Raw genomic sequence first — 26586 nt, forward strand, 5'->3', positions numbered from 1 at the left:
AAATTTAAAAAAAAAAAAAAATAAAAACAACCAAAATTAATCAACATTTGCAAAAATGTTAATATTTATAAGTTATATTCTTATAAATTAGTTCTTTTAAATGAAAATTCACATTAAATAATTGCATTCCTGCATCAAATTTTTTGACTTGATAGAAAATCTGGACCTTTGGTTCTCTGTTTTTTACAATCCAAGATGGAGGAAGACACCCATACCACCTTAAGGTTTCTGTGTTACATATTTGTTTTTCGTTAATTTTTTTAAATAAATAAGGCCGTTAGTTTTCTCGTTTGAATTGTTTTACATTGTCTAATCGGGGCCTTTTATAGATGACTATGCGGTATGGGCTTTGCTCATCGTTGAAGGCCGTACGGTGACCTAAAGTTGTTAATGTCTGTGTCATTTTAGTCTTTTGCGGATAGCTGTCTCATTGGCAATCATACCATATCTTAATTTTTTTTAGGACTATGACAGCCATCTTGCACTTTTAAAACTCCCATGGGCATTTGGAAGGGTTGGCACGTATGCTTATTGAGGTAATTTTGACAAACAATAGTCTCATCTTGGTTAGAAAGATGCAAGTGTTATGATCTGCAATACATTTGTCTAAATAGGGTTTACAACTATTAAAATTAACAAGAGCCAAAAGAATCTAAGTTTTGTCTTTTAAAGTGATTTTACATGTTAGACATGTTAGATAAACTAATTTAGAAAATGATGTAATAAAAGTAATATAATTTTTATGGTGTTTATATTCATGATTAGAAATCACATGACTAATTTCAAGCAGAGAAAAAGTAAAGTCCTTTTATAACTTTTACAGAAAAGCACAAACAAGGACAATAAGGGTGTATAGTGAACTACATAAATGTCATTTAGTCTCTGGTAGATAGTTATCTGATGGGCAAGACTGTAAAAAATATTGAAAAAGAGGGGGAAAAGAAACTTAACATAAAAAAAGAAGATGTGGTATGATTGCCAATGAGACATCTGTCTACAAGAGACCAAACGACACAGAAATCAACAACTATGATCACCGTATGGCCTTCAACAATTAGCAAGGCCCATACCGCAAAGTCAGCTATTAAAGGCCCCAAAATGACAAATGTTAAACAATTCAAACCAGAAAACAAGCGGCCTAATTTATGTTAGGCTCCTGACTCGGGACATACAATGTACACAAAAGTTGTCTTATCAGCAATCAGACCACATCGTGTTATATTATTTCTATATTGAAAAATCCTAAAAAAGGGGAAAAAAATGACATAATTATGAAATACTAAAGACTTAGCAAAACAAACCAAATTAATACAAATCTGATATAAAGCAAATAGATTTATTTCTGAAACCAAATTTGGTGGAACCTTGGTCTTCTTTATCATTACATAACTTGACCACACAGCACACAACTTCAATCCTGGATAATTCTATTGGCCTCATTCTGGGACTATCTGTCTGTTGATGTAGCATCCCCAGAATCTCTGATCTGTAACCATTTATTACATAATGACTTCATCTGTCATTTTTATCTTCCTTGTCATATTTAAAGGTAAGTCCACTATTGGCCAGTTTATGTGCAACAAGTTTATTTATTTGATAGTTTGGTTCATCATCAAAATATTTTCTCCATTCACCAATTCCATCTGAAATTAAATAAAAACAACATGAAAGGATAATTATCATACAACATTTTATTATTTTCAATCTGATTGGAATAAAGATACCATTGATACTGTGCCCATGCTTATGTACAAGTATCTGACAGCAATACTTTCTTCTGTTTGTTTAAGCAAATATATACCTTTCGAGATCCTCTAAAATCATCATAATAATACACACCTTTAAAAATTTGAAGGCTGAAGTTTCATTGGCTGCTGCAAAGAACCAGAACAAAAAGTAAAATGGACTGTTGCCAGATACTTGTTTTAAGCAAAGTAATGACACCAGATCTGTATTTTGATAAAATTGTCTTATTTTTGTAATTTTGTAAAAAATATTTAACTATGTCCTTACAACTACTGGGTACAATTTAACAGTTTTAAAGAATAACTTGAATTTAAAGAATAGCTTGAAAGAATGACTGTATAGAAATTAACATTTTCACTGCCACAAAATTGAGACATAATTTTTTTAATTTCTATAATCATCATGAAAATTATATCATAGCAGCCAACACCAAAACAAATTTAGTGATGTCAGAATATAATTTATTTGCTTTATTCACATTTTTTTGTAAATTTAATTTACCTAGAACAGTTCTATTTTCTGTTCAATTCAAACATTTCAGTTCTCAGACTATGCATCTTAGTCCAGCAAAATTAACCCTGGACTTTTTTGTGTGTTTAGATACGCTGTTTGTTTTTGTATACTCTTAACCATTTTATAATTTAGACTAATCAAATTATTTACATAAATAACCTTTTTCCAGGTAAACATAAGCATGGTTCACAAATGAGCATAAACATTTGAACAATTCATATGTAGATAAAGATATTGGTTAGTTTTCTTGTAACTGTGACACTTTTTCTGACACTCTTGAATGTCATAAGTATTATTCAATGTACCAGTAGGTGGACAATTTTTTTTTATTAACTCCTAATACTGCTTTTTAAAAACTAACTTTTTACCTTTCATGATATCAGATTGTTCATTATCTTCTTCTCCTAGATGCCATTTATAGCTGACTTGTTTATTGTTTCTCATGTTTTCTGGACTACAATAACTTAACAATGTGTCAAGATCCCTATTGGTCAATTCTTTGTTAAGGAACTGTGATATCTTCCTTATACTCCCTTCCATGTCCTAAAAAAAACAGTAATATTTGTATTTATCTTAGAATAGATATAGTAAGATGTGGTATGAGTTCCAATGACACAACTCTCCTTCCAAGTAACAAATTATACATGTAATAATAGTAAACCATTATAGGTCAAACATAATTTAAGACATGATAAAATTGCAGGGCCTGTATGGGCAACTTTCAACTGATTTCTATTCTATTTTAACTTTAGGGTGGACAGCAAAGATGTCAGTCTGCTCAATATAATTATGAATAATGATTGATCATTTTGTGTTTGTTGATTATGGCATTGAGTTGTTGATAAAAGTATTTGTTACCTACATGTACATGTATAGATATTACATTTGGAATAAATATATGCTTGGTGTCATAGGTTCAATGTAAAAGTACTATAATTTGTTCACTCTTCTTAGCTTACACATTTAATTTTTAAACAAACCATTTGGTTTATCTGTGCCCTTATACATAATTACCTCACATAAGTCTTCATAGGTTATAAACAGAACATTTGGATCATCTCTGATTTTCCAGAATTCCAGTACATGCTGCCACCATGGGGCATATCCAACTTAAATGAAAAAATCCATTAATACGATATATTTTTTCTCTTAATAAATAAAAAATATTTAATATGAAAATTTATTAATCTTTTGAGTAAAATTATAAAACTCTTTTAAGAAATAATTGATGCAAGCTATACTTCATTGGTTGTTTTAACATGGGTAGGCATTATATTCGTGATTATTTTTGCCCGAGCAACTGAGGGCTAAAATAACACGAATATAATGCCTACCCATGTTAAAACAATAAATAAAGTATAGCTTGCATCAATTATTTCGATTCTGATTAGGACAATTAAGGTAATTTCTATGTCCGATGTGTATATAAAGGGTAAAGTGATTGTGTAGGCTCTTCCATGAACCTCCCTTTTTGTTTGTAAAAAAGCAAACAGTTGGCACTGTGATTTTTAAGAGGGAGGAGTTTTTGAACAGCCAGCATGAGCGGTTGTCGTATCTAGGTCAAATATGTCAATTTCGGAATGCAACATATTGTTGTCATTGCTAAAGTATAAGTAACAAAATGTGTGTATCAATTTAGTGTTTGAAAGTGTTTTAATTTAATGAAATACATTAAATACATACGAATTTGATAAAATTCACTTTTTCTGCCGTAGTCAATATACGCATGTGCAAACTAAGTTTATTGGATAATAGAGCATGGGTTTGTTTACAAAGCTAAAGAAGCACGTCATATTAGAATTACTGATAAATATGATAAATATGATAGAGGTATAAAATAATTTTAGCAAATCAGTGTTTTCCTGGAAATATTTTTAATGGATGTGTGATACACTGGTAGGGTTGTGGTCTTACAATTTTAGGATTAGGGGAAGTTTATACAAGAGTAACGCAAATCTCATATTGTAAAGGATAGAATAGTTGATGCCAAAAATTCTGGGGAAAAAACTTGAAAGCATATTTATTGGTTGCTCAAATTGGAAGTACCTGTGTTTATACAAAAAATGTACTACAAAACTTCTGTGATCCAGAGAGCTCTAATATGCAATGGAATATATGCTAGAGTGGCAAAGGTCAGAATAACAGTCAGAGCTCACACATAAATGTGGGTCTCATTGGGGTCTAAGCCTGACGTGGGATTGCCAATATTTTGTAAGCGTGACACGTGAAAGAAAAATTATTGTGTAGTGAAAACGGGAAATGAGGTCTATCGGAACCCGGGAAATGACAAAAAATTGAGAATTGCTTACGTACATAGTGTAAGGGGGATACAGGAATCTGACAAAAAAGTAAGCAGGATCTGGGATCAGAACCCCCCAATGAGACCCCCATAAATAGTCATGATAATTCTAAATCTGCTTTTGACTCATCATGCTCATAGAGGTCTAATTAATTTGTAGATTCAAAGATTTTTCCCTCTTTAATTAAGGCCCATTTACGACTTCAATAAGTCAATTAGTGTTAACCAAGAAATATTTGACCTAAATTAAAAAGTTGCAAATATTGACTCCAACAAGTAGATAAGTTAAAGTAAAAAAAAAAAAACACTTGTTTATGTCTGAGCTCTGACTGAATAATGTGGTAGTTTTGACATGAAACAAAGCCAATTTATTTGAAAGAAAGAAAAAAATGCAGAATTTAACATATATTGCAGGCTAGGAATTAGTGGTTTTATTTATGTACATGATGTATGGCTTTCTTTAAAGGGGGAGGGTATGAGGGGTCCTGATCAGGAAATCATGGGCTTCAAAACATGTAATCCTGATGAGGTCCTGAATTTAAAAAAAAAAATCCTGAAAATCAAAAAAAGTATTCCCGGATCCCGAAAGGGTCAATCCCAAAATCTTGAGCTTAAAAACGCCCTATCCAGGAGTCCAGATAAAGGTCTTATCCCCCTCTATAAAACATGTTTAGTGAATTCTATTTTTTTAAGTTTAACTAACCATACCTTTATTCCTAATAAAAGCTTTCACAAATGAGTTAAAGTTCTTGTCAAAGGTCTTCAGCTGCTTACAGAAATGATAATTAGAAACCACGGTGTCTTTAGGATTCCTGGCAACATATATCACCTAAAATTGATATAAAAAAATATAAAAATTTTCAGCATTTTCGGTTCATAATAATATATAGTGAACAGAATATAAATTTTTTCAGCATTTTCGGTTCATAATAATATATAGTGAACAGACAGCAGAGGTAAACAGGATACATATTGTAGTTCTGAAGACAATGAACTTTCGATGTTACTTTTAAACATGGTGTAAAAATCAGGATAACCTTGACACTGTAAAATATGTGAAGATAACCATTTTGCCTTCTATGCCATCAAAATAAATTCAAAGATTTAACTAGGAGTCCCTTCATACAACCAACATGTAAGCATGCATAATGAACAAAACAATGAAGAAACATTTAAATATAGATTCTTACGTATACATTACAATTTAGTACTAGTGGAATCTAGGTTTTATTGAGATAGTTAAAATTCAATAATTCAACTATCAAGACTGTATAAATCTGATAATCCATGAATAACTTTGTAAGAATTTGTTTCACTAATGATTATCCAATAAATTTTCATTTTGATCAAGGAAAATCCTTTTTGAGTGCATGCTTTCCACATTTCTTCTTTATCAGTTGAGTTATACAGATGTTGAAATGTCAATTTCTCTAACACCTATTGGCACATTTAGATAAATCCTAATATCTTACCCATGCAATCAAATTCCTTTAAACAATGGGCCCAAAAAAAAGAATTAGAGAAACATGTACCAATGTGTACTTCAGGAGTCCATTTCACAAAAAAACTTACGACGAAGATTGATCGCAATTATACTGAATTGTTCATGACTTATGATCAATCTTAATTTAGCTTAGTCTTAAGAAATTTTGGGAAATAGACTCCTATACTTTCAGTTTAAACATCTTCATATTAAAAAATGAAAAAATATTACGTATGTAAATATGTTAACCTTTGATTTCCTAATTTCCTCTGGTAATAATTTTAATGGTAAGTGTGTCTTGATCATTCTGGGGGATGGAATAGTAGCTATAGCATCAAGTCCTGGGCTGGGATATTCAAGGTACGGAAATCTGTCATCAATAGAAACAGTTTTGGCTTTTTCTAAATCCATGTTTGAATTTATCAAAAATACTATTTCCTGTATCCATTCTGTTTCTGAAAAATGCAAAATTAATAACTTGATCTCAATTATTCATATACCAGTTGTATACTAATACATCTATTTACGTACATTGTGATGAAATGGATTTTATTCAACTGAAATACAATCATGGCAAATTGTCGTCATGATTGTATTTCAGTTCAAAAAAAGCATTTACATGCACTTGCATACATGGAGGTCCATTTCTATGGGACTCTTTTCAATTTTTAAAATCTACATGTGTGTATACCTTCTAGGCTCAGTTTGTACATGTTATGTTTAATTTTGTAAATAAAATTGTGTCATCTACTGTACACACTGTATTTTAGCATGCTGAATGACAGGCAGTCAGATTTTAAATGTGCAACTTCACAATGAGGGTGGTAAAGGGGGGTGATTACATGAAAAAAACGTGAAGTAAGACATAATTTCACGTTGAACGTAAAATAAATTCAGTAATGAACTTTGCAAGAAAAATAAATACTTTTATGTGAACCTTTTGTGACTGAGCCACTGTCTTTTTGTATATATTTGTTTTACTTGATATTCCAGATTTAGTACATGTAGTACAAATGTAGTATACACATTCATGATATAATTGGTTTACGGCTTTTAAAAAAGTATTTCTTGATGATCCCTGCCAAGTGTTTGAATTTTATTTGAAAAATACAGAGCACGCAAAATAAGACTTTGAAAATCACAATGCTCGTAAAATTAAATAAGCAGAATATGTTGAACGAGGCACCTGTCTTGCACGACTGAACGTCAAATAAAAAAGTAAAAACATGTTGAATGTGAAATAAGAAACGGCGATTACGTTGCACGAAAATAACCCTTTACCACCCTTCATAATCTACAGAGAAAAAAAACATGACACCATAAAGTTTACATTAATTGACAGGGAGTTACATGTAATTGCGATCATTGAGCTACAACAATGTACGACAAGGGTTATTCACTTGGGAATATTTTAAATATATATGTAAGGTTGTTAGATTGAAGCTTCAATTTTCCAGGTCATTTACCACTCCTGCAAAATCATATAGTTTATATATAAATGTGCTATAAAATGGTTTCATTTTCATGCTGCAAGTAATGGGATGTAATCAACAGATGGTAAACATATTTACACTTTTGGTATTTAGTTGAATTTTGTCTCTGAATGACCTAAGAACTGCTCCAAATAACTGTATGCCATCAAACAACAATCACTTTTTAATTGTGAAGTCATTTTTTTAATAGGGCTCTTCACGGTAAGTTCAGCCATATTGGATAAGTGGCATTTTGGAATGAGGTTGAAATAGTATGAAAGTATGGGAAATCCTATGCATGTTTCCAAGTAACTGCTCTGTTTTAATTATGTTTTCTTGTAATTTTCACACCATTTTTTCCTCCATTATGAAAATCTGCCCCTATCCAATCACTATTGTGATGTCAAAGTTTACCATGATGTATGAGGGTGGAAATGCCCTTTAACCTCAGGCGTCAAACAGTAATTTTTTTGGCTACCATTAGCGACAAATCGTTAAATTTTTACTGTGATTCATCAAAATATCCTTCTTGTGATTTGACAGGTGTCTCAAATAATTATCGTTACTTTTATTTTTGGGAAAAATAGCATACTTTGTAAATTTCAGCTGATTTTAATTTTATAACCATGATAACATCTAAGAAAGTGTACATTGACATTTTATTGTCATGCACTAAAAATTACCGTTAATGTCATTCGGCAAGAATTTGTTCTGTTTTAAAACGTCATGAAGGTACCCCATTTTCACCCTCATGTATAGTCCAAATAATTATGACGTCTTGAAAGGCTATTATAATTTTTTTCTTTGACGCCTTACTTCGTCGAAGTAAAGCGTCAAAGAAAAAATTATAATAGCCTTTCAAGACGTCATAATTATTTGGACTACCTCATGTATACATCCACAAGCCATGTTTACCTGAAAATTACACCCTTTTCACAGTACCTGATCTTGGAAATGAAATAACCCAAACATCATCTGGTCTAACTTCAAAATTCTCAAATTTGTGAGCATTGTTTTCAGTAAACTGTGGAAGAACAACTCCTTTAAACTGTATGTAGTGTTTGATAGGATTCCAAGCACTGTCTTCAACGTTCTCAATACCCGCAAGACGTCTCTTAATTTTGGAAGACGCTAATAGTCCCACTATAACAGTGCCAAGACAAAATGTACCAACAAAAGCCTTTAGAACCCTCATAAATCGTCCATGGGAAGGATTACTGCTGCAGGTCCTTACACTAGTAACACTTCCCGTCTGTGACTTAAATTTAAACAAACAAAACTTGTGATGAATGAAAGTTCGCCTAGAATGTGTCAATCTTATATGTAACATAAAAACAGGATGCTTAATATTCAGTCTTAAAACAGTTTTTAACGAATTTTCAATCATATTTGATTTGGAAGAACAAACCCAGATTGTAAGGACCCTGACACGAACGGGGAAAGACATGAACACATTTACAACTGTTCGTGTATCCTGTACTTATATAAATGCTCCATCTAAAAGGCGCACCACCATTGTTTTGTCTTGTCTTGTATGCATATCCTGCCGTTGAAAGGCACACCTCGGGTTTCAGAGTAGAATAAATGAGTACTGGTAACACGTAAACATGGAATAATTGCAGGCATGCTACGGGATTAAGACCATTCTTGCCATGTATGCCTGTTCCCATCAAGCTGTACATTGTTCTCCTTGCTTTGCTGATGTTTTCCTGGATATGGAATGGTTTGCCGCGGGTAACTTCTATGGGTAATTTCTTAGTACAGCTGTTTCAACATTTTGTATGGGTGTATCATTTAATATGACATTAAAATTATCCTCTATTTTTGGTTTCCCAGTTTTAATAATTTTACATTTCGTAGGGTGTAATGAATACTTCTCCTGTTGACTGTAATTCTCCACAGTCGATAAAAGGGTTTGTATATTGGTAGCGTCATAATGACATTCACTACCAGAGTGACATCATCTGCACAGGTTGGTATATATAGGACAGTGAATGTGTCCAATAACGGATCCCAGTGCACTGTATTCTACTTGGTTAAGAACATCATCTATAAAGTTTATATAATTCTGCACTTCGTATTCCTGCCTACCTAACTCCCTGCTTGATATCGAAGGGTTCAGAGACCAGATTTTCCCATCAAACTGATGTCTGAGCACCAACACTTGCAAGATCATGCAAAACGGTAGCCATAATGAGCCGGAAATCCCTGCTTGATATAACTTCCTATATAAACTACTATGGTTTACAACGTCAAAAGCAGATTTTGCATCGAGCAGTGCTACATATAAAGGTTTTTTTTCTGTATAGTGCATCGATAATCACTTCATTAAGTAGAAGAGCGCAAAATAATAGTGATATTTTAGACATGACTCCTCTGTGAAATTTGTTTTAGATGGCAGCGATTATTCGCCACAGTGGTCCTTAAGAAGTATCTCTAGAATTTTACCAATAACAAGAAGAACTGTAATTCCGCTGTAGTCTTTTTGATCAGTTGGCAAACCTTTCTTTTTGAAAATTGGTGATAAAATTCCCATCTTGATGTAATCTGGGATAACGCATGATATACAGATGTTGTTTATTATCTTTGTAAATGCACCAGTCAGGTCTGGTCCACCATAGATGAAATGTTCTGCAGTTATTCCATAAATGTCCGGAGATTTGTTTTTATTTAATTTGTTAATAGCATTCTGGACCTCTAAAACTGAAAAGGAAATTGGGATTGAGTCGTCAAGACAGGATTCCATGATGCCATCAATGTCTGCTTCCCTGTTGGTATGGTCAGCCTCAGGAGTAGCAGCAGAAGTAGCCAATTTAGCAAAATGTTCATTCCAACCCTTTATTATTTCTTCTGTTGTATTGTCATATACTTTCCCTTGTACTATAATTTCAGCTATAGAGGTCTGTCCTTGCTTGCACTGATTTTAACTTATAAAATGATTTGGTGTCTCCGGACCGTGTATTCACAATTTCGCAATACTTCTCATCCCTCTGTCTAGCTATCTCATGCCGTCTTGCCTACGAAGTTCAGATCTACAGTTTTTTCGAAGAGTTGCACTTTTACCAGATTTTGGTTTACCATCCACTTTCGAATCAAATAAGGCTTTTTTGTTGTTTAACAGTGCAAGAGCTATCTCATCGTTCCAGATGTGAGTATTTTTTGTTTATGAGGTTTGGACTTTTTTGAGAAAAAAAATCTTGGACTACAGTTAAAGCATGGATGAGATCTTTGACGTCAATATTTTTTTCTTTGGCTTCCAGCTCATTAATTTTATTTGTAATTTCTGTTTGATACTATTCCAAGTCTATTTTAGACCAACTTACTTTTGATGGATACTGATTTTTCTCAACTTTCTTATTTTTTATTCAAGTGGCATTGTATAGAAGTATGAATGGGGTGGTGATTTGAGTTATTTGAAGGCAGCATATCTAGGCGTTTTCTGAGATTAAGATCTGGATCTATTTCACTGCTCCTGAAGATATAGTCAATTGTGGAGACTCTTGGCCATTCGGATGTATAAAGGTAACATCAGTTTCATTGAAGATAAGATTTGTCTCTTGGAGAAAATTCTTCAGGGCAGCTTGCCATTCTGACATTTTTATATTTTGGGATCTACTAGTTCCAGTCACCGCACAAGACAAATTGATATTTTGGGTAGTACTTATTAACTACTTCTCTTAATTGGTCAAGTACTAATATATCATCATGATCATTGAACTTGGAGTTAACATACTTCGAACCCCTGCATTGCATGTATACACACATTAGGATGTACGGTTTAGGTCACACGTTTACTTTGACACAGACGAATCTCTCGTGGTCGCTGATTTGGGTGATTGCGGTTGAGCTCATCTACTGATTTAGCTGTTCAAATACACTCTGGAAACAATTCATCATGAGGCTATTTTTCTCAAAATTAAAAAGCCAGTGTTCTTGTAAACAAACGATTTTGGAATTTTCTTTAAATAAAATATGGCAGTGTCTGCGCGTACCCGCATGCGGGTACGAATAGTCAAATTGCCGTTCTAGACTGCGCGTACCTACATCCGGTTTTCTAATATAATGCCATCGAATCGGGAATGAAACGTGAAATATATATACGAAAATAATTTATTATCGATAATATGGGAATTTCGTGTAGAACGATTGAAGAATATGAAAAAATAATATTTTCTAATTGTATTTATTAAATAATGATACATAATAAACATTGCAAAATTAAATGCACAATGATGGAACTGTACAGTCCCTGAAAAGAAATAAAGTAAATAAAAATAAAGATTGAGTTTATAAAAATTAAAGAAGCAAGTAATAATATCAATTTAAAGCAATTATAAAAGATTCATGCAACTAATTAAGATTTGGAACAAATTTTACATATCAAATATGATTGTTTTGGCACAGATTTCAATCCGGCTGCACATTTCAAATGTTGCCAACCTACGTTCACGTTTCATGATTCATTATTACTTGCTTCTTTAAATTTAAATTTTTATAAACTCAAGCTTTAATCATAGTCGTTTTATATATTTTAAAATTTTAGTTTCTGTTTTACATTTTACTAAAAGATTATTTTAGAATATCATAAGGGTATATTTTTGATTTATAAAACACATATTCTTTAAATTTGCATTAAAATTTTATAATAGTATTAATTTCTATCATGTTTTTCTTTTACAGGGACTGTGCAGTTTCATTTTCCATCATTGTGCATTTAATTTTGCAATGTTTATTATGTATCATTTTTTAATAAATACAATTTGAAAATATCATTTTCATACTCTTCACTCGTTCTACGCGATATCCCCATATTATTGATAATTTCCGTAGATATTCACGTTTTATGCCCGATCCGATGGCATTTTATTAGAAAACCGGATGTGGGTACGCGCAGCCTAGAACGGCAATTTGACTATTCGTACCCGCATGCGGGTACGCGCAGACACTGCCATAACAAGGGGTACAATCAAAATCACGTGATGGATATACACACACCGGAAGTAACAGTCGAACAGACCGCTTGAAAGGTAAGTAGTCGTATTTACTTGTTTATATCAATAAAAATTAATAAATAAGGTAGTGCACCGAATGTCGGATACTATCTTGTTTTGAAATACACAATTATCCTTGCTGGAAAGCGTGTAGTTAATGCTAAAACTTCGACACAGTTCCAAAATTTCACCAGATAACTGTGTCGAAGTGTTTGCAATAACTGCACGCTTTCTAGCAAAACCAATTGTGTATTTTAAACCTACATACTATCCGACATTCGGTGTGCCAACTTATTAATCAAAATTTAATTGATATAAACAAGAAAATGCAACTACTAACCTTTCAAGCGGTGAGTGCGACTGTAACTTCCGGTGTGTGTATATCCATCACATGATTTTGATTGTACCCCTTGCATAAAATATCTTTAATACAGTCCATGCTATTACGGACATTTTTACAGTTGAAAGGAACAATGTCAAATTTATTATTCTTGTAGTGGTTCAGGGTCTATCCTAGGTCCTTCTGAGGCTTTGTTACCCCTAAAAATTTCTCCTCCTGGTCATCATTTCCTGTGACTAACAAAGGTTCTATGTCAGCAGCATCGGTCATAGGAAGGGGGTGGTATCGGTATTGTTCGCCCTAATGACATGTTCGCCCTGGGTACGTTCGTCCTGAGTTCGTTCGCCCAGAGAGTCCGTTCGCCCTACTAAAAAATATTGATATTTAGGGCATTGAAGTTGAAAAAACTTATTCAGATATTTCTATGGTATATATTCTTGAAATTTATCGAAACAGGGAAATATTTAAAAGTTTATGGCTTGTTTAGGATCGTTAACTGTTCAATGACAAAATAATTCGGATCACTGATTATTGTGATACTTGTCTTTTGATGGATTATTAATAAAAATCAAACGTTTTGTTTTGATAAAATATTCAGCTTGAAATTGATAAACACAATGATGTACGAACTGTAAATCATGAAACGGATTTACAAGTTCATTATTATACTCGGAGACAGTGCTCGTCTCAGTTATACTGCATACATTCATGATTGACAGCTGAATACAATCATTTTGTTAACAAATATCAATAAAGAAAAATACATTGTATACCAATATCCTACTCTGTAAATCAAAGAGAAAATGATAAAATGATTGCGGCAATATAAATATTCTGTCAACTTGTTAACAAACTTTATAATTAACATATTTTGTTCAAATACTTAAAATTATGCGACTGGACAACAAACAGGTTTGATCTGACACTGATTTCAAACCCTAGCTAGTTTCTGAATCTTCTGAAGTGATTTGATCATGATGTATGATTTGGCTTCAATTTCAACCGTTGTATAATCCAAATCTTGTGTAACCACACTAGAATGTCCAGCATCATTTGGAGGTTGTGGATCAATTGGAGAGTTGTTAGACAGGATAGATAGAGCTTAGTTGAAGACGAAAGCCTGTTACCAGATTTTTTATTGAGCTTTTGTTAAATTCCATCGTTGGTGTTTTCTGTCAGTCGTGCCTTGTTTCCAGATCAGACTGTGTGGCAGACTTTGGTTTCATTTTCATGTAACAGGATGGTGGTTAATTCCATGGATAGGTTTTACTGTTGTGGTTATGCATATCAACTATATCAACATGCAGATTTCTTATACGTACAGGTAAATTCGCGTCCAATATTTTATGGTAATAGTCTTTACAAAGCAAAAAAATGTCGACATTCGCCTCAAAAGCTAACCAAACCTTTAAATAGACTTATTTGGAAAGGATAAAGTTAATTACGGTACTGTTGTCAGGTCATCAAGAGTTGCATACTTTTTGTATTGCTATTAATTCACTCATAGGGTCTTTGCATCGGAAATACCTTGTAACATTTATTCTAAAACCAGTTGTTGGCATTATTACAGGTTATGTTCTCGTATAATTTTTTTTATACCCATTCTGACATCGGACTCGGATTTATTTTAAACTGAGTTTTACTTGCGTATCAAGTGATATGTGCTTCTTATGCAAAATTGGCTAGAGGCATATGTTGCATTTTTGTAAATATAGACAATGCAATTTCCCATTAGAACACCCTTTGAAGCTAAAACGGTGACACTTTTGACTATGAAGTTTCGAGGAAAATTATATCCTAGAATGAAAAGTTGATATGCACTAGTATTTCATTCAAAGGTCAAAATACAGGGCTGAGCTGCATTTTTTCAACAATTATATACCCTGAACTTGTTAGAGTTTAAATGTATACTATAACTTACTATCCCTACCTTTACTTGTTGCCTTTTTCAGAATTCATTTTTCACCGCAAAAGTATGTTTTTTTTATACTGATAAATGACATGTCTCTATGAAATGATCCTTTCTGGGAAAAAGTATTTTCGGCCAAAAAACTTTACTCAGAAGTACACTGAACTGCATGCTCTAAACACCTACATCCAGTACAAATGTACTTTGATTGGCTGATTTCCAAATCAGAGTACCAAAAACATGAAAAATAATATGTGATTCAGACTGCAACCTCATACTTGTTGGATATGGTCATATTAGGGTTAAAAACAAGTGCAAAGTTTCTTTACTGTAAAACGAGCTTGGAGTAAATAACTTAATCATGAATATGTTAATATGGACCTCCTAGCTATAGTTAGTGAATGAAATATGCCTTTTTACTCAATATCCTATAGTCATGCCACGTAAAATTGGTACCATGTTTTTGGTTGAAACATTTCAAACTAACAACTGCATTCATTCAAAATAACGTTTTTCAATTAACTGATTCAAAAATCATTCCAAAAATCACCTGCTTTCCTACCCTTTATTGACAATGTGTTTGCACTGTATAATCCTGACCTTCACATAATCCAAGATTATTTTTGTGGAGAAACGCCATTGTTATTAAGGAAAGTGTTGCTGTGAAGTTTTACGTGCTGTCTTTTTAAGTTTAAGTGTGGGAAATTGTATCCCATCAATGACAAAGATATAACCGGCGAATAACGAATGTTATGTAAAATAAGGGATCCTCTTAGAAACCAAGATGGCGGTTTTACAAGGGAAATAATGTTGAAAAATGTGAAGGTCAGGATTATACAGTGCAGACACAATAAAAGGTATGACAGTAATGGATTTTTGGAAAGAATTTTTCTTCCGCTAATGGAAAAACATTATCTCGGATGAATTCGGCTGATAAAAAAATCACTGTACCAATTTTACATGACAGCGACTATAATACCTCTGTATCCGGTTATGGAAACAGTCACATCAATGTAGGAAAGTTCTGTATCTTTCTTTCCAACATTTTTATTTCAGATTTCAAACAAGAATGTGTCCAAAGTACACGGATGCCCCACTCACACTATCATTTTCCATGTTCAATGGACCATGAAATTGGATAAAAAATATAATTAGGCATTAAAATTAGAAAGATACTATCATAGGGAACATGTGTACTAAGTTTCAAGTTGATTGGACTTCAACTTGATCAAAAACTACCTTGACCAAAAACTTTAACCTGAAACCTGCACTTTCATTTTCTATGTTCACTGGACCGTGAAATTGGGGTCAAAAGTTTAAATTGGCTTTAAAATTAGAAAGATCATATCATAACGAACCTGTGTACTAAGTTTCAAGTTGATTGGACTTCACCTTCATCAAAACTACCTTGACCAAAAACTTTAACCTGAAGCGGGACAGACGGACAAACAGACAGACGAACAAACAGACAGACGAACAAACAGACAAACAAACAGACAGACGGATGAACGGACGCACAGACCAGAAAACATAATGCCCCTCTTCTATCGTAGGTGGGGCATAATAACAAGGAACAATCAGTTGCCTTGCTCAATTTGAAGTTGGCAGTCCATTGTTTTGTGTCCTATTGTTTATGTTTTCTCTGTTAGTAATGGTGTTGTATGTCTTTTTGTATAAAAATTAAAAAAAAGATGTAGTATGGATTGCCAATGATAACTCTCCACCAGAGACTAGACATTGAAGTTTACAATTACAAAACTCATACTGCATTGTAAGCTATAGAAAGCCTGAAATGTAAATCCAGTCAAACAAAGTGACTTGTGTATGATTTGCCATAGTAGTGATTGCCCCATGACATTTTACTCCGCCTTTTCAAGACTTTAAATCATTTAGATCATGATTACAAATGTTCAATGAATGTTTTCATACCACAAAGATGTAAATCTATTTTGTATAATTTGTGGTGACAAAAACATGAAAAAGATGGTTACGTAATGGTACCCAAATTGCACCTATTTAGCAAAAATAGCAGCAGAGAACTGGAAATCTAACAAGATTTCCTAGAGAATACACAGTTTGTATTTTTATGATTTGATACTATGCATATCTTTTAACATATGTAAACTTATTTAGATATAAACAAAACGTTCACAGTATTTACCAACAGATGAAGTGTTTGCTGAAAAAGCAAAATGTACGGAAACATTGTCATGCAACGTCATCAAAACGTCATCTTTTTAGAATTTGCAAATACAATATAAAAAAAATAAAGGGCAAGCATGGACTTCTATCCAATTGTTCAAAATATTTGAAGAAATTAAACAAAAACCTCTGTTATTCCACTTTTGACAAAATTTGTGAATTTAAGCATGGATACAATTTAGGTACTCCTCATTACAGAAACAATCATGCTGGTTTGAGGTCAGTTTAGACCAATTTTTCTATAATTTCATATGGATTGGAAATTAAATTGGTGAAACCATATAGTAAAAACAATGAAATAATGATACATCTACAAAATAATAACATAATGAAAACTTTTGTCTGAAGCATAAATAAACATAGGTAAAAAAACTGTCAAAATAGATGCAATTTGGGTACCCTCACTTTATGCACAACAAATAAAATCAAATAAAGCAAGGCTTATTATGGGAAATACATACAAATATACTCAAAAAATAAAACAAATAATTTATTCTATAAAAGTTGCTGGAAATGGCCCTTTTGTCTAACTTTTCTAAATTCCACTTCACCAAACACCTGTTGAACTCTTCTTGGCCGGACCAGCCATGTCTACCGGTAATTGACTGACCCAAATTCATCTATGCTGACCCTGATGTCAAGTTGAATCTTTGGCAGTTTGTTTCTCATCTCCCTGATCAGTTGGTTCTGCTCCATCTTTATCATACTTGAAGGTGAGTCCACTAGCATTGAGTTTATGAGCCACCATTCTGTTGATCTGATAGTTTGTTTCTTTGTTAAAGTAAAGCCTCCATTCACCTATCTTTCCTGAAGTAAAGAAAAATAATTTGAATATTTCAAGCTTTTAATAGTCAAATATAGTCCCCTAAAAAATCTTCAAGCAATGCTTACAATTACTAATCCAGTAGATGTTCTAATGCTCCTAATATACCAATCTGGGCTGCGAGTTGTTTGTTAAATTCTTTATTTGTCATGTGCTTTCAGAGTTGGGTACAGATGCAGATCTAGGATTTTGAAAACATGGATGTACCGAAACTTTAATAAGCCATTAGTTTTCTCATTTTAGCTGTATTGCATGTAATTTCGCAACCTTTTATAGTTGACTATGCTGTATGGACTTTGCTCATTGTTGAAGACTATAAGGCGACCTTTAGTTGTTAATTTCTATGTCATTTGATATCTTGTGGAGAGTTGTTTTTTATAAGCAGATTTATTAGGTTGACATATTAAAAGCATATGCATGTACAACATGTATAATATGTAAAGCTTCGTAAAAGAGGGGGAGGCAAAATCAACTTTTTGTCTTTGATGTTGTACTGTCTGCCATAAATCTTTACTCTTTACTGGGAGTACAGAAATTGTGCTAAAAACACAAAATCAAATAATGTGATTGGTTGATTTCTTAGTTGATTTTCTCAGGCTGAGTGCAATAACCTTGCACGATACTTTTATGACATCAGGGCTTTTTTTTCTTTTTGTGTATCATTGTCGAGTCAATTAGATGTAGTGTGAAGGTTATCATTTCACATACTAGGAAATGGCATTTGATCTTTACATGAAAGGATTTGTAGATACTTTTACTTATTTTATGAATAATTTAAATTTAATAAATATATATCTCAATGATATTTATTACAATACTCTGATTCCTTGTACAGTTTGGCTTCTGACTTGATCCCTTTTCTTTAAGTAGAAGCCAGATATATGTTTTGGTATTTCAAATATTTTGCCCTCAAACATCACTGAAAAAACATTTATTGTCCAAATGTGCATCTGGTGCAGTAAAATTTGTACTTTCAATGCCAGCACACAGGATAAAACTTACTAAATCAAATATGACCAACTTCACATGCAGACTCACTTTTACTTGTAGACAATAAGATATGCATCTGGTATATAGGCTAGTAAATGTATAGTTACCTCAAGTAATTTTTTTTAAGCAAACAAGGGGAGAGTAAATAATTATCAAAGGTTCCAGGCTTATAATTTGATATGCAAGACATGTGTTTTGTCTACATAAGACTCCGAGTCATCAGTGACACTAAGATCAAAATAGAAAGAAAGCCAAAATTAGTACATAGTTGAAGAGCATTGAGGAACCTAAATTGCAAAAATATTGCTGAGGTATTCTATGCCTGGGACAAGAAAATCCTTAGTTTTTAGAATAATTAACAATTATTCCTTACCTTTTCTTATATGTGAGTTATCTTTATCCTTGTTATCCCAGACACCTAGATGTCTCATCCATTCATAGTTCACTTGTGCGTTATTCTTCATGTTATCAAAGCTACAATGATGTTCTATATACTTGACATCTTTGTCTGAGAGGGTCTTGCCCAAAAAATCAGCAATCTTTCTAATGTTGCCTTCCATATCCTAAAAATATAAAAACAAATGTAAATTAAAAAGTGGACTCTTAATTTATCTGTGTTTATTTGTCAAATTATCATCTTGTAAACAATGCATACTATATTTGATAATTTAACAAGAATGTGTCCCCAGTACATGGATGACTGGGGGGAAAACTCTAATTTGACATTAAAATTAGAAAGATCATATCATATTTGTACTAAGTTAAGAAGTTGATTGGACTTCAACTCCATCAAAAACAACCTCGACCAAAAACTTTAACCTGAAGGGGGACAGACTGAAGGAACAATGAACAGAAGGATGCACAGACCAGAAAACATAATGCCCATAAATGGAGCATAAAAAAAACCCAGACATTTCATATTGATGCACAACATACATTCTATATTTGCTTGTGTTCTGCTTGAAATCCAAGTGGTGGTGCTAAAATTGAAATGTTGAAGGAGCACCGCAATTAAGTGTAATATACTATAAAAAACTTACTGATTAAGAAAAATTATAAATATTTTTTTTCGTAAAAACTCAAAGTTTGAAATTTATGAAGAAAAAATCAAGATTATGAGTGCTCCTCTAAATCCAATGGTAGTGTTTAAAATGCAATGGTTAAGGAGCACCACAATTATGTGGTGTTTGCTGGTAATGATGAACATAGGAATGAGTCTTGTACAGAAGCTCTGTATCTTCATAAATACATTTCAACATCTCACATGATAACTATCATAAAATAAAATCATTCCTGTGCTGAGAATACAAGAAAACATATTGTGTCTGTAAAAGTTCAGACGACCAGCTTTTTATAGGAAATAAAAATCATGAAAAGTAATCTCTGGATCATAAACAGAACATTTGCACCAACTTTCACCTTTGACCTTACCTCACACATGTCTTCATAAGTTATAAACAAGACATTTGGATCATCTTTGATATTCCAAAAATCCAGCACATGCTGCCACCATGGAGCATATCCCACTGAAATGAAGAAAAGCATAATTCAAAATATGCAAGAGTTATGTCTCTTAGGAAACTGTGTAAATATGATTCAATTTAAATCATTTTATTGGAAAAAATCAAAATATTATTTAACAACTTATTCATACTGATCTTTGTTAAAGTACTAAAGATGGATATGATGATACAATGTTGTGTATACCTAAAGCCAAGACACTACACTTGTTTATAATGGTATACAGGTATTATACATGGTATATTGTGTACATGTAGTCATTGTAGTACTTTTTTCATTTACTATGAAGAAATTTTACAATCAATATATCAGAAATTTACACATGCTTGTCAAAAGTGTTCAAAATATTTTTTGTTTACTGTTTTTGAAATGAAAGCAAATACAAATAAATAAAACCTTGCACAGAAAAAAAATGTATTTTTTGTAATGATGTATATTCATGATATTATAGGTGGTGTTGTGTGTCATCTGTATAAATAAACTAGTATTTTTCCAAAATTCAACATTTCACAAACTTTAATTCCCCATTGCATGGGCCCTTGGGCCCTTCCTGTAATTACTAGTTAAATCACTGATTATATCATACCTTTATGATTGACAAATAACTTGAGGAAGAAATCAAATTCTCCTGTGAATGTCTTCAGTAGCTTACAGAAGTGGTAGTATGATACGGCTGTATCTTTTGGATTTCTGGCTACGTATATCACCTACAAATTATAAACATTCATGGCATTTATACATGATATACATATTCATATTTATTCCATATTGGTATTATCTTATATGTATTGAATTCTTAATAAAACAGCATTTTCACCTTGGTAAATGTCATATAATTTAACGTGTACAGTTGTGGTAAAACATTTGATACACAATTGATTTTGATAAATGATTTTAATCAAAAGCATTGTCTTCACCGATAATATAGGATAAGGTAATAAGGATAAGGACAATAATAACTGTGTTGACTATACGGTATATATGGGGTTAGTAAATTCCTTATGCAATGAGAGCTAAGCTCGAATCCCCATATGAAATTTACTGACCCCATATGAATCTTATTATGCCACTAGCACACTATGTAACAAATTTATCTTACCGACTATCTTAACATGTGAAATTTAGACTAGTGACCTATCAAAATGAGCAAGTCTTCAATACAGTTAGTATTAACATGATTAACACGATTAAGAAATTACTCCATTGATCCTACAAAAACAGATGTCAACAGTGACAACTTGTTAGATTTAAATGTGTTTGATGAATTTATTTCAATCTTAATCATCAATTTCTGTGTCTGTTAAAACCTTTAAGATTTGTTCTAAGTACTGTTTTGTTTATCAAAAGGGACGTTACACAACTACTAACTGTGTATGATTTAAGGCCTGTCTCCATACTACCTTACATGAAATATAAAGGGACGTAACTCCACTACTAACTGTGTATGAAATAAGTCCCACCTCCCTACTAACCTAATATCAAATATACACGGTTTCAACGAGGTCACTTTTAACCAATCACATTCCTAGAAATGTATAGGAGGTAAGAAAAAATGTGTATGACCTCTTAAATGTAATACATGTAGTTCATCTTTGTTAGTTAGATGCAGATATTCATACCAGGTAACTCCCCTAAGTCTTTAGGTTTAGAATTAAGGTTGAGTTGATTTTTTTTAAAACTGATTTACTTCGTCTTTTAAATGCCTCAATGAATTGAATATCAGTTTTCCATAAGTCAATAATACCACATATTCAACCTCCTCAAAAAACAGTCATCATACAATATGACATATATGGTTTCATGTTTCTTGTTTTCAGTAGTTTATTTGGTAAGGTTTCCATATATATATATTAAATATTGTATTATTACTATTTTGACATATTGACCAATCATGACCATGTGTTTAATCCTTATAATTCTTTAAAATTGGAGATAAGGAATATATTTTTTCCACTCATAGCCTCTATCACACGTAAATTGTATACTTGTGTCATTGAATAGGCCTGGCGCATGGATTTGTTTGTTGGTTAAGGCAAAAATATGTACTCCATGAAATTTGCTTTCTGATAAAAAAATAAACTACAAAAACTCCTGTAATACATGTAATCATACATATAGATATAGGAAGATGTGGTGTGAGTGCCAATGAGACAACTCTCCATCCAAGTAACAATTTAAAAAGTAAACCATTATAGGTTAAAGTACGGCCTTCAACACGGAGCCTTGGCTCACACCGAACAACAAGCTATAAAGGGCCCCAAAATTACAAGTGTAAAAACAATCAAACAGGAAAACCAACAGTCTAATCTATATAAACAAAACGAGAAACGAGAAACACGTATATATTACATAAACAAACGACAACTACTGTAAATCAGATTCCTGACTTAGGACAGGTGCAAACATTTGCAGCGGGATTAAACGTTTTAATGGATCCAATCCTTCTCCCTTTTTCTGAAACAATAGCATAACATCACAACATAGAAAAACACACAATAAAATATCAATTGGCAGACTTAACTCAATCAAAAAATTATGATTACACAATGAACGAATAAATTTGATCTGCGATATCTGAATACAAATGCACAGTTGTTTTTTTTTTTTATTTAACGATAAACGTGCAGTGAACATGGTGAAAATAAATGTTGTAAACATCTGTGTTATTGTCACCGCCATCTTGTTTACATTGGTAACGAAAAGGAGTTCGGTCAAGCTTGTCTATTGAGAAATAAACATCGTCAAGATCAACTACCGGAAGTCCTCTCGACCAATCATATCCACTTATTACCTTATAAGCAAATCATATAAAAATCATGAAGTCTTTAAAAGGATCCTTTAGCACATTTAGAGACAGGTTTTAAAGTACATTTATTTACCTTAGCTTTCTTGATATTTTTAGGTAACAATTTCAATGGTAAATGTGTCTTGATCAATCTTGGTGATGGTAAATTAGATATAGCATCAAGTCCTGGTGTCAGGTATTCCAAATATGGAAATCTGTCGTCAATAGAAACCGTTTTGGCTTTTTCAATATCCATGTTTGAATTTATTAAATATACTATTTCTTGTGTCCATGTCGTTCCTAAGAGAAAGAAAAATATTTTGTAATGGTCACTTCACATGCTTCAGTTTGTAAAATTTTAAATTTTAAATTCAAAGGATGAATACAATAATCATGATCATAATAGTTGACTGAAATTGCTTTGTGTGTACATTTTGTACATCATGTTTTACATTGTGTACTAAATTTTTACCTTTCAGTACTTACAATGTACATTGTATCATGCTCATTGCTATTCAACTTCTCATTTCTTTTAACTCAAATTTCAAAAATTGAACACTTCCACAGAAATTTTCTAGGTGTAGACTTAGAAACACATTACATCATTTTGTCAATATGGAATTTATACATTTGTAGTTATTTAACTTACATGCATATTTTGTTTTAACACATAATGCATGTAATGTATATAATTATAATAGCATTGAATAGTAAAACTAACAAAGCAAACGTATGTTTCATCGAACATGTTGAAATTCAAATATAAAATGTTAGATGCAGAACCATAGCTCTTAGTTAGATCCTTGGATATTTTTTTATACTTTTTGCAAACCATAAGGACCGAAGAGCTACGGTTTTGCAGCTAGAATGTAATGATGCAAAACATTTATTTTTTTGTGTTTCATGAATGATTGAGTGATGAAAATTATGTTTTGCAGACAAAATTGACCAGTTCCGTTTAAATAGTTATTATGCAGAGGGTCATGAAAAGACTGGGTTAGTCAACAGAAAACCACACTGAATTTAGTACCTGATCTTGGAAATGAGACGACCCATACATCATCAGGTCGGACCTCGAAATTTTCAAATTTATGTACAATATTTTCTGTAAACTGTGGCAGAACAACTCCTTTGTATCGGAAAAAATGTTTCATTTTCCTAGTATTTTCATCTGTCACATTTTCAATTCCTTTTAGTCTTCTCTTCACCTTTGAATATCCAACGGTGGACAGCATACATGTGCCAACAATAAATGTGCTTATAACTAGATACCATAGATATTTCTTTGAACCCTGGTCAAGCTTGTTTTGACCAGCTGTTTTATTCAAGCACCTTGAAGGCTGGAACGGAATGAGATAACATTTTACATTCTGTTTCTGTCCATTTGACCTTGCACACAGATTCACATAAAGTATATTCGATCTCAGATGAATAGAGCTGCGGCAAGAATTTATAAGTCTAATGCTAGATAAATGAAGAGGGGACTGGGATTTGGAAACACTTAATAAGTTCTTGAACGCAATTTTAAACATGTTTTACGTAAGAAACATTCCAGGCAAAAGCATGTCACAAGGGTAAATCTGTACTAGGGAAAGAAACGTAAATTAGTTTGTTGGTTTATGAACGTTTTTTAATGTATTTACCGCCTCTAAAGGAGTACCACCAGGTAAGACACATAATGTATATAACACCATGTGTTTGTTTATTTTGTCGATAAAAATGAGAAATGTATTGTTCCACCTTTGTAGTAAATTAAACGAAAAAAAAAAATAACAAATGAACTTTTTTTTAGAGTTAAATAGAATTGAAAATGGAAATGGGATATGCGTCAAAGTAGTCCGAGATTACTTTGACGTCCAACGGCTGTTTTGCCAGACAAGCTGGGGCCGTGGGACTATTGTCAAAGAGACGACAACACGAACAACATTGAGAGCAGACAACAGTTGAATGCCACCAATGGGTCTTCACTGAATGCAACGAGAAACTCCCCGGCGCACCCGGAGGCGTGCTTCACCTGGCCCTAAACAAAATGTATATATAAACACTAGTTCAGTTATAACAGTATAATGGACGTACGTCATACTAAACTAATCGTGCATTCTGAGCGTTTCTCGGACTTTTTCTGAAATCGAAACGCAATTAATTTTTAGCTTTATTTTCCGGCGACAATATTCTGGTTTCAAAGCAAAATCATAGACTCATATTGTAATTTAGGTTTTATGGACAACATTAAAAGACCGATATGTAGGATAAAGCAAAAATCGTAATTCTCATAATCATTAATACCGGATCCGTCTGCCTGTTCTTGTCTTGTGTTGTGCTTAGACTTTGGTGATTTGTTTATGACTAGATTTCAAAATAGTGACAGTGCAGTATCTTACTTTTTAAGTATTAGTACTGCTTAAGAGGACACTTTGGACGGGCGTATTGCATTTCCGCTAATTTTTCAAAGTCCCAATACTACGTTTCCGCAAATTTAAAGTATACGTTTCCGCAATTTGTATTTATTACTTTTCCGCAAATTTACCTGGTAAATTATAAAGATTTGAATGTACATATATGATTTTTTTTTTTTAATAAAGAAAATGTTCTGATCTCAGTAGAGCTAAAATTTACTAGATATAACTAGTTGACTCGGGTAAGGGTGAGTTAAACTTCATTTAAAAATCTTTGGTTTGGCTTACTTGCCAACTAATATGATTAAAGAATGCTTTGTTGAATTAGTTGCCGATGCTCCATCTGACGATAAATGCATGAGGTCTGCCGATTATATGCTGGAATTTTATATAGATGGCAATTGAGATTTAGACCAACATTTTGGGCATCAACTCCTGACCCCGAGAAAAGAGAAAAAAGAATGATGTCGAGTTGTTTTTTCGTGCCAACCTAAACGAGCAGTTTTACGCTAGCCATCCTACCATAGTTGTCGTTGTCGATGTGTTATTGAAACTGAAGACAACATCTTACATAAAGATGAGAACTCTTACTGTAAATATGAAAAGGAGAAGATTCGACTTCCTTCCTGAACAAAATACAAAACTTGTAAACGGTGAATGTGCTACTATGGACTTTGTACGACGTGTTGGCTACAAATATTCTGCCAGAACTGACTTATGAACTCATATCAAGATATTTTTTTAACATACGTTTTCATATATTTTAATGATGTATTTTACTCACATGTTATGATTACCTTTAACTTATACATATTAACTTTTTTATTATAGCTTTGCTTTCGAACAATAGGTATTCCTTAATTATTTGCGGAAAAGTAATAATTTATTTTTTCCGGAATAGTGACTTTTTTTCCGGAATAGTAAGATATTTTTTTGCGGAAACGTAAACTTTTTTTTCCGGAAACGTCATATTTTTTCCGCGGAAAAGTAATGCCAATTTGCGGAAACGTAAAACGCCGCTTTGGACCATCTTGACCCTGTTTTACGGTATTAATGATTCTTTTATTTTTGAAGACCCTCCAGCAACTTTGACCATTGATCATTAGTATTTTTCTA

At 32.6% G+C, this 26586-nt stretch overlaps 2 protein-coding genes across 2 annotated transcripts; both read right to left on the reverse strand.

Moving 5' to 3' along the window:
- Positions 1-1322: 1322 nt before the first annotated feature.
- LOC134686839 (sulfotransferase 4A1-like) lies at positions 1323-8967 on the reverse strand. Its single transcript, XM_063546642.1, has 6 exons — positions 8456-8967; positions 6291-6496; positions 5267-5387; positions 3274-3368; positions 2628-2802; positions 1323-1643 (listed from the first exon to the last, which is right to left on the reverse strand). Exons 1-6 carry the CDS (start codon positions 8958-8960, stop codon positions 1513-1515), a joined length of 1233 nt encoding a protein of 410 aa, XP_063402712.1. The 5' UTR covers positions 8961-8967; the 3' UTR covers positions 1323-1512.
- An 8465-nt stretch (positions 8968-17432) lies between these two features.
- LOC134686840 (sulfotransferase 4A1-like) lies at positions 17433-24673 on the reverse strand. Its single transcript, XM_063546644.1, has 6 exons — positions 24105-24673; positions 23169-23374; positions 20876-20996; positions 20200-20294; positions 19142-19331; positions 17433-17762 (listed from the first exon to the last, which is right to left on the reverse strand). Exons 1-6 carry the CDS (start codon positions 24604-24606, stop codon positions 17593-17595), a joined length of 1284 nt encoding a protein of 427 aa, XP_063402714.1. The 5' UTR covers positions 24607-24673; the 3' UTR covers positions 17433-17592.
- Positions 24674-26586: the final 1913 nt, after the last annotated feature.

The sequence above is a fragment of the Mytilus trossulus genome, chromosome 10, assembly GCF_036588685.1.
Source record: "Mytilus trossulus isolate FHL-02 chromosome 10, PNRI_Mtr1.1.1.hap1, whole genome shotgun sequence".
NCBI classification, from domain to species: domain Eukaryota; kingdom Metazoa; phylum Mollusca; class Bivalvia; order Mytilida; family Mytilidae; genus Mytilus; species Mytilus trossulus.

What these genes read in the sequence shown, in the direction of transcription:
- LOC134686839 (XM_063546642.1), bottom strand. Translation starts at nt 8,960, where the DNA reads ATGTCTTTCCCCGTTCGTGTCAGGGTCCTTACAATCTGGGTTTGTTCT. An exon ending in AGCTTTTATTAGGAATAAAG is followed by an intron (nt 3,369 to 5,266) that starts GTATGGTTAGTT and finishes TTTTCATTTAAG; the next exon opens with TTGGATATGCCCCATGGTGG. An exon ending in CCTATGAAGACTTATGTGAG is followed by an intron (nt 2,803 to 3,273) that starts GTAATTATGTAT and finishes TGTTTTTTTTAG; the next exon opens with GACATGGAAGGGAGTATAAG.
- LOC134686840 (XM_063546644.1), bottom strand. Translation starts at nt 24,606, where the DNA reads ATGTTTAAAATTGCGTTCAAGAACTTATTAAGTGTTTCCAAATCCCAG. An exon ending in AAAATATCAAGAAAGCTAAG is followed by an intron (nt 20,997 to 23,168) that starts GTAAATAAATGT and finishes TATAATTTGTAG; the next exon opens with GTGATATACGTAGCCAGAAA. An exon ending in TAACTCACATATAAGAAAAG is followed by an intron (nt 17,763 to 19,141) that starts GTAAGGAATAAT and finishes TCTTTACTTCAG; the next exon opens with GAAAGATAGGTGAATGGAGG.